The sequence below is a fragment of the Pseudochaenichthys georgianus genome, chromosome 9 (genome assembly GCF_902827115.2).
Source record: "Pseudochaenichthys georgianus chromosome 9, fPseGeo1.2, whole genome shotgun sequence".
NCBI classification, from domain to species: Eukaryota; Metazoa; Chordata; class Actinopteri; order Perciformes; family Channichthyidae; genus Pseudochaenichthys; species Pseudochaenichthys georgianus.
The window spans coordinates 28,288,172-28,297,437 of record NC_047511.1 but is presented as its reverse complement, the minus strand read 5'-3'; the positions used below and the strand labels follow the sequence as shown (position 1 = coordinate 28,297,437).

The window sequence follows — 9,266 nt, the reverse complement described above, 5'->3', positions numbered from 1 at the left end:
ACACACACACACACACACACACACACACAAGTACACAAACGCACACACACACACACACACAAGTACACACACGCACATACACAGATACTCATGCGCGCACGCACACACACACACACACACACACACACACACACACACACACACACACACACACACACTATCCTTTACTTCACACTTATCAAACATTTCTACCTCCCCTTTAGCTGTAGGAAAAGGTTATTCATGTGCAAAAGGGCCAGCTTTAAGAAAGCTTAAAATAGCACGGAAAAAGTTTACCCCATAGCCAAAATATTGTGATGCAAATATTTTTAAAAGAGCACTCAAAACAATTATAATGGCTCCATAGAAATCTGTCATAAATCTGTAATATCAGCATTAGGCAATGTCCCAAAATAAATATGCATCACCATGGATTAAATATAATGAACACATTAGCAACTGGCATCTTTGAAGCCATTCAATTATAGTAAATAATATGAATTGGCACTTTTAGTTGAACAATGCACACAGTGAATCTGAGTGGGTGCATACTGTCTATGAGCTAATCAAATCTGGATCGATTTAAAAGAGCAAATAAAAGGATTATAGGGCCCTGTTCTAAATGATATTATTGTGACTGCTGACTGGACATGGATAGGAAGCATGCTTCATCTGCTGGTCATTGCTTTTTATGGTGCTGGACATGGTATAAAGAGATGAAGGGAATAGAGGGAGGTGAAGAATGCAGAGCTTAGACAGAGATGTCAACTAAGCCCCTACAGCAAGGGGTAGCCTTAATCTGCAAACTGTGCATGCATGTGGATCACTGTTTGATCTGCCTGTAATATTAATGTACATGATACTCCACATGTGTGTGTGTGTGTGTGTGTGTGTGTGTGTGTGTGTGTGTGTGTGTGTGTGTGTGTGTGTGTGTGTGTGTGTGTGTGTGTGTGTGTGTGTGTGTGTGTGTGTGTGTGTGTGTGTGTGTGTGTGTGTGTGTGTGTGTGTGTGTGTGTGTGTGTGTGTGTGTGTGTGTGTGTGTGTGTGTGTGTGTGGTGTGTGTGTGTGTGTGTGTGTGTGTGTGTGTGTGTGTGTGTGTGTGTGTGTGTGTGTGTGTGTGTGTGTGTGTGTGTGTGTGTTACATATTATACGCATGCATGTGTACTTGTGTATAGTATGTATTTGTGTACAATATCACACAGAGCACACAGATGTGTCATGGGATTACTGTTGCCGGGTTCTGCTGGATGACCTAATCACAGTTGTTATGTTTGCAGTATGTCAGCACAGCAGGGAAACATACAACAGGACATCTAGTGCTACATTAACCTCAGGATTTGTTTTGTATATACAGTAAATCCTTATTTATGACCCTAGCCATCTCAAAAATGTCAAATACATTTATTTTGTAAACTAATAAAGTTGCAAATAAAAAAAAAGTTATAATAAAAGAACAGCATATTGCAAACTTCCAAAATATTTTAAACTTGGATTTTTTAAGAGATCTTTTGATTACACAAACAAGGTCAAATGTGATGTTGATTTGCCTTACACTGACTGTGGCTGCAAGGCCACTCTTCATGTTAATGCGGTGTGTGCAACACACGTGAGTTACAGAGAGGAAAGGGGCAAGTCCTCCTCCTCATCCAACTCTGTCTGCACGAGATGATGGCACGAGTCAAATTTTACTTGAAAAGCAAATTGGACAAATGAGAAATTAGGTTGCTTTAAATTTAATATTTAAAGAGAAAACATTTACAAGAGATTTCATTGATGTGTACATTTCTTAATTAAAAATAGCGTTCAACACAACATGCTTTGACTTAAAATGACACAATTTAAAGGTCAATAGCATCTGATCATATTTAGTTTTTTTGTGGAAATAGTAGGCCTGTTGAAGAGGACATAACAAACTGTTGACAGCTGTTGTACTTGTTATACTTTTTCAGAATGGAAAGCAATATTTGAAAAGTATAGTAAATATCCTTTGAGATGTATTGCCTGCTTTCCAATTGGAAAGCTTAGATTTTTGTCTTTGCCATGTTTTTATTGACTGGGGTAAAGGTTTTATGATGTGTTTTCCTTTACTCAGATATTCAACTGTAGTTTGTCCGGTTATACGGCATGCCCACGTTTCTCATCTCAGATCTCCAACTATCATCCTCTCTGTTTACCCCAACACACCATCTGGATGAATAACCTTGTCTCTATGGAAAAACACATCAGTGGTGTGGGATTCATAAACTTTGACTTGGACAAAGGAGGTCGGTGTTCCACATGTCCATGAGTCAATGACTATTGAATCAGCTGGTTGTGTTGGTGTTGAATCCCCTGTTCTAGCTGGCATTTGGCCTGCAGTGGAAAATATATTATTGAGTGGTACTGGCGCTGTGACTAGAACTGCAACCTCGGGCACATAAGTCAGCTGGAGATCAATACTTCACTACATAGAGGCATATCAGTTCAGTCAGAGAACTCACGTGTTTCTTTAACATGTTTATTAGAAGCAGAATATAGTTGAGTTTGGCGATTAGGCTCGGGCATCATCACTCCATAGATATACATAGCACGATGAGCGAAGAATAAATAACTAACCCCCAAGCCTACACGTGGAAGCTGTGGTGGAAGCTGGGGTGGTGGTGGGGCAGGCAAGCAGCAGCGACGTAGAGGTAGCTGCAGCAATAGCAGCAGCCAGCAAGCAATGCATGGAGAGAGATCTGGCAGGTTAAATAGAGCAGCATATGAAGGAGACTCCGTTTGGTTGGTTGTAGAGTGGCAAGGGGCGTTATGTATGAATGCAGCATAAGTGCTCGAGTTGACTGCCTGAACTAGCTCGCAGGCTTCGCCCCATTTATAGACAAAGCACCAGCATGATTATCAGGTGTTAATGTATTAAGTCAGTGCAGTAGATTTATACTTTTATAAAGTTCTCTGCAGAGGCGACAACTTCCAATAACATGTTACTTGGCCCATCCCCTGACATGGACAGAGTGACGAAATGCTCTGTTTCAAGTAAAAGCCCTCCATATAAAATTGTATCTAAGCAGAGAACAAAAGTATTAGCATCACAATGTACAAAAAAGTACACATTTTTCAAAACGGTAAAAAACGGTATTATATAATTGAATTAGAAATAGTGATGCATTAATGTGTTGAATGTTGGACTTGGCATTTATACTGTACAGCGCCTTCGAAGTCTTCCAAGCCCTCAAAGCGCTTTAAAAAATGCCAACATTAAACCATTCGCACACACAGTCATACACTGATACATACAGTCATTCACATACGCACACACAAACACACATGCACACACACACACATGCACAAACACACACACACACACACACACACACACACACACACACACACAACCCTCTCTGAGCCACAGTCGCTGGCAGAGGAGGAGCTTAATTGATTTACGGGCTAAATTGTAAGCTAAAGTAAGTAAGCTTTAGCTTTAGTAAGCTAAATTATACGTGAGAACTTATTTGTTGGTTTTTGTAATATCAATCTGATTTGTCAAAGTATCTTTAATCGACAAAAAAAATGTAATGAGGTTAAATGTTTCAATATTTCTGATATTGGAGTGGAGTAGAAATATAAAGCAAAATTATTTCTGCTGATGATCATTCTTCTGATCTGACTTATTTAGGAGCGGTTAAACCTTTTGCAATTCAACTTTATCATGCATGTATTTCTGTCATGTTTGCTGTCTCACTGCTCAAGATAATTGTATGAATCTTTCGAAAGATGTATAAATATTACATAGAATTTATCAAATGGAAAGATCCTCAACATTCAAATGTGTTTTTTTGCTGTTTATTTGAATTGTGGGCGATATATAATTATAACATTTGAATCCTTCGCCTGTTTAAGTAAAGTAGACTTTGCACCTGCTCCTCTGGTTATGGCACAGCTGTCAGGAGGTGCTGCAGCACGTGGAGCTGAGAAATGTGAGTCAAGCAGGACATGATGAATATTGAGCTTTAAATCTCACATGTAATGCATGCCTTAAGCCTCTTTAGTATCTGTCTAGGCTTTTGTTCATCAACATACAGGGAATCTAGGTTATAGATCAAACGATCTGTGGAATAAGCAGTTCATAGTGGCGGTGGCAGCGAAGTCGATAGGGACTTGGCTTGGCAACTGGAAGGTCATCAGTTCAAGTCCCGGCAAGACCAAGTGCTACCGAGGTGTCCCTGAGCAAGGCACAGTTCCCCACACTGCTCCCCGGGTGCCGTTCAAAATGGCAGCACACTGCTCCGAACACTAGGATGGGTCAAATGCAGAGAAACAATTTCCCCACGAGGGATTAATAAAAGTCCATCACCATCATAACACGCTCTTCGATAAGTGGAATGAATTTCTGTCAATAACAACCAACCTCTCTCTATCAATCCATTTCTTTCTCTCTCTGAAATTAAAGGAATAACATTAATTTGATGAGTTTTTCTTTTAATATGTGAAGTGATGGATCTTTTTTATCATCAGAGAGACATACAATACAGAGAAAAGTCTGGTGAAAAAAATCAAGGTTGATAACCCATTTACTAAACTTAACATACAGGGCAAGTCTTTAATCATGCAGGGGTTTACCGTGTAAATCATGCACATATATATGGGAGCAAGAGTGTATGACGTGCTTGTTGTTAAACAATATCATTGTTCTGTAGTAGAGGATATATTTCAAAAAAGCCAGAGGGATGACGCACCAGAATGACTGACCTTTTCTTATGTAATCATACATTTCTTTATAAAAACTTGAATGCATTTAGTTGAAAGCGTTGAAATGTTTTAAATGTCAGTTAATGTCTCTAAAGGTGCCCCATTTCCTCTCTTTGCAGAAGTCCACGTGTTTTATTATGTATTAAATAGGAGTGAACACACACCATAAAAGGTGTGGACATGACTGCATGACACAAAATAAACATCTATAAATGATGTCTATGGCGAGGAAAATTATTTTGTGTTAATGCTTGTGGCTTGAGCTAATGATATAATGTCTGCAAAAGTGTGTATTTTTAAAGGGAAATAGTCAAAAACAATTTTGTGATTAATTCAAAGCATGCAGAGCCCAATAGATTGCAGGAAAACATGTTCTTTTCCCATGATGTTCACGCCAGCACCAGTATCATCAGGAAACATATCCCGAGGAGAAGTTTTTTCTTTAGCCATTCCTGCATTTCCTTCTGTAGCAGAAGATAAGGGCAAATCATCACTACAGTTTTGCTCTTTGAATTTATTTCTGATGTTTCCGCCTGCTCTACCTACCTCTTTTCAGAGCGGCGGACCTCACATTTACCCAGAAGACTGCGCGCTGCTGTGCTACTGTGGCCCTGAAGAAACACAGAGTATGAGAGCAGAAGTGTTTTGTTTTTGTGATTGAAAAATCTGAGGAAAAATGTGTTTGTTTTACATGAAGTAGACAGGGCTTATAGAGTCAGGAGGCATCCAGCTGTATGCAGTGGATTCGCCCTTCAGGTTGGTGTTTGCATGAGTAATAGCACCTTGTGGATTCCCTGTGCACTGTTAATATAAAACACAAAATCACATCATGAAATCTCTCAGACATAAGAAAGTAAAACAATATATTTTCTACAAGACTGGATTTAGCAAAGAGATCTCTCCTATTTCCTCTGTGTCGGATGGTTTGAGAGTTTAGCTACTTGAAACTCGCCTGAAGAAACTTTGTGTCTGGAGCAGGGTGCTGCCAGCTCCCCAGAGCATTAGTGCTGCCGTCTGTCCGAGCTTCCAGAAGCACACCACGATACTCTGGTCCACTGATAGTCACTGCAGGAGTACACAGATACAGCTGAGCCGGTATATAGAGTAATATTTATATTTACTCTTCATTTTCACTTGCTTTATAGAAGTATGGCTTTTAAAATAACAGATGAACAGGATATATTCCTCATTTATTGATGTATTAAAACCAAAATGACTTGCAAACCATCAGAGGAGTAAGAAGGTCACAATGCTGCACGAGAGGGAAATGCCATATGCTTTAGGTTGTTTAATACTGAAATAATGTCTGAGAATAAGTTCACAGTTATTAAAGTGTTCTCAGTCTCCCTTTTCCCTTGCTTCTTTCGGTATGCTGGTAAACTACAACACTAGCTTGTTTGAAAAGAATCAAAAGAAATGACTTCCAACCAGAATGATAGTTTCTAATAATACTCAACACAATTAAGTCGGTATGAGTAAAATAACCTTATCCAAGTTTGTTTGTGACTTCCATCTAATACCAATAATGTTTAGCCTGACATAACAGACACATACACATAAACTGTCCCTTTGTTCAAACATTTTTCTCACATCAGCTTTATAATGGCTCAAACAATAGTATCCCTTGGTTGCTCTGTAAGAATTTGAATCATTTGAGTTCTTGAAAGAAGTGTGTTCCTTGTCCCAGATTAACACAAACAAAGCTTTTGTAACAAAGCTCCAATAAAAGTTTTTCTTGCTATCCACACTTGAAAAAGAAATCCCTTATCATCTGTAAAAAAAATAGCAATTTCTTTATAAATGTTCTCCTCCATGACTCACAGCTTTCTGTCTGGATTATTAATAGTTTGTAATGTTTATGTGAGGTTTTTCTTCTTATTTCTAAGAGGGATCATAGATATCTTACCAGTAATGGCCTTGCCCGGCTGAAAGGTCCCAGTGTTGACCAGCAGAGTGTAGAGCGCTGGGGATGGCTGCGGCAGAACACCAGTGTGGCGAGGAGTCATGTCTTCACAGGCGCCAGTAGGAGCCCCATTGGGATATCCAGTAGCCAAACAGAGCATCTGAAGCACAACTAACCCAGGCAATGACAGCTCCATCAGGCTAAATGAAAAGCAACCACACTTTGAGCTACAATTCTAAAATAGCAGTATATATGATGAGGATTAAACGCACAATGTGCAACCCTGTCTCCTAAAAATTACGTTCCCACAGAACTAAACTGCATTCTCAATTACGTTTAGCTAGAAACTTATTTTCTCCCACGTTACGTTTGTTATGAACGTATCTCAAATACTTTTATTGTCTACATATCTTCTAGAAGCATATTTTCTTCCACGTTACGTTTGTTATGAACGTATCTTAAATACGTTTATTTTCTACATATCTTTGCCATTTATTGTCTTGCTTATAATAATGATAATAGTTATTTATAAATATCATTTTAGAGCACACATTTGAAATCGAGAATCGGGCTCGATATATGGTTAAATTAAAATCAGTAGGCGAGGCTGTAATTTCGCCAGCTGTTACTCTCATGAGCGAGGCAGAAAATAATAGTTTTAACATGACAAAAAGCTGCGGTGTCGTTTATTGCACCTCAAACATTAAAACAAATCCAGAGTTACGTGTTTCTGTACTTCCTCTAAGAAGAAAGGACAGTAACAGAAGATCTGTGGCTTCAGGCTTGATCGCTGTTCAAATGACAGCGTTGGTTTCCCCAAAAGTGGGTGGGGCTGTAAAGTGAAGTAGATTTTACTCTCATCTATTATTCAAAACCATTCTACTTATTCTAACGTAAATTACATGCCAGTGTTTTATCTTTTTATTTATTTGTTTTTATTTTAAATCGTATAATGTCGGACTTTTTTTCGTCTGTGAGGAACAGAAATGGGGCTCAGAGCCTCAAAATACTGAAATCTGTTTTTTTTCAAATCTTTTCCTTCTAATTTGTTATTCTTTTCTAAATAACACACTGTTATTTACTCAACAATAACACACAATTATCCTTGTGTAGCAGGATGAGCAGTAAATAGTGTTGTAAGGCATATTCTTTCTAGCCTATCACCGCCAGGGGGCACCCTATAAAGGGGCAGAGGCTTCTAGCTGGCGGCCTCTTGTTTGCTGGTGCCCAGACCTACCCACTTCCGTTTTTGCCGTGTTTTGCTTCCGCCACCGGCGTAGGTATGTTGTAGGGGAATAGCTGGCTTCAGGTAAAGTTTCACAATTCTCTATCATACTTACGTGTAGTCACGTTTTGTTTTGTATAGCGGAGGGTCTTCCTGGCGATGCCCGTCAAGTAGCTGTAACATAGAGAGCATGAAACTCTCTCCTCTCTGCCTGATCGGTATGTACAGCGATTTGTTCAGTCCATTCACCACACCTTTCCTGAACATTGATATTATACTTGTGTGTTTATTGTTAATCTAGGGCCAAGCTAAGGCTTTAAAGAACCGCTGCTGTTTTGCTGCACCGAAAAGAGACGGGTTTCTGACGCAGGGTCATCACCCGTAGCCTACTGCTGATCCTGTGTGACGGTTTTTATAAAGTGTATTTTTACTATTTTATAAATAAACTGTTCTCCATCCATCCATCTTCTCCCGCTTATCCGTGGTCGGGTCGTGGGGGTAGCAGTTCCAGCAGAGAGCCCCAAACTTTCTTTTCCCTGGCGACATCAACCAGCTCTGACTGGGGGATCCCAAGGCGCTCCCAGGCCAGCGAAGAGATAACTTCATGACCCATCCTCCATGACCATAGGTGAGGGTAGGAACGAAAATGGCCCGGTAGACAGAGAGCTTTGCCTTCTGGCTCAGCTCCCTTTTCGTCACAACGGTGCGGTAAAGCGACTGCAGTACCGCTCCCGCTGCTCCGATTCTCCGGCCCATCTCACGCTCCATTGTTCCCTCACTCGAGAACAAGACCCCGAGATACTTGAACTCCTTCACTTGGGGTAAGGACTCATTCCCTACTTGGAGTGGACAGTCCATCGGTTTCCTGCTGAGAACCATGGCCTCAGATTTGGAGGTGCTGATCCTCATCCCAGCCGCTTCACACTCGGTTGCGAACCGATCCAGTGAGTGCTGAAGGTTGCAGACCGATGAAGCCATTAGAACCACATCATCTGCAAAAAGCAGTGGTGCAATCCTTAGTCCACCGAACTGCAGACCCCCTCCCCCACGACTACGCCTCAAAATCCGATCCATGTATATTACAAACAGGATTGGTGACAAAGCGCAGCCCTGGCGGAGGCCAACCCTCACCGGAAATGGGTCCGACTTACTGCCGAGGACCCGGACACAGCTCTCGCTTTGGGAGTACAGAGATTGGATGGCCCTGAGTAGAGACCCCCTCACCCCATACTCCCGCATCACCTCCCACAGTAACTCCCTGGGAACTCGGTCATACGCCTTCTCCAAGTCTACAAAACACATGTAGACCGGATAAGCGTACTCCCAGGCCCCCTCCAGGATCCGGAATCCGCATTGTTCCTCCTCAATCTGAGGTTCGACAATCGGCCTGACCCTCCTTTCGAGCACCTTGGAGTAAACTTTCCCGGGGAGGCT

The 9,266-nt window shown here is 40.9% G+C and overlaps 1 protein-coding gene across 1 annotated transcript; it reads right to left on the bottom strand.

Moving 5' to 3' along the window:
• Nucleotides 1–5,037: 5,037 nt before the first annotated feature.
• Nucleotides 5,038–6,803, bottom strand: LOC117452598 (putative defense protein 3). The gene is made up of 5 exons (XM_034091308.1): nt 6,611–6,803; nt 5,657–5,769; nt 5,396–5,505; nt 5,251–5,315; nt 5,038–5,168 (listed from the first exon to the last, which is right to left on the bottom strand). Exons 1-5 carry the CDS (start codon nt 6,801–6,803, stop codon nt 5,038–5,040), a joined length of 612 nt encoding a protein of 203 aa, XP_033947199.1.
• Nucleotides 6,804–9,266: the final 2,463 nt, after the last annotated feature.

Excerpts from the sequence above, each read along its gene's own strand:
- LOC117452598 (XM_034091308.1), bottom strand. The coding sequence starts at position 6,803 with ATGGAGCTGTCATTGCCTGGGTTAGTTGTGCTTCAGATGCTCTGTTTG. Across the intron at positions 5,770-6,610 it reads GCCGGGCAAGGCCATTACTG|TGACTATCAGTGGACCAGAG; the intron begins GTAAGATATCTA and ends GTACTCCTGCAG. Across the intron at positions 5,506-5,656 it reads CAGACACAAAGTTTCTTCAG|TGCACAGGGAATCCACAAGG; the intron begins GCGAGTTTCAAG and ends TTATATTAACAG.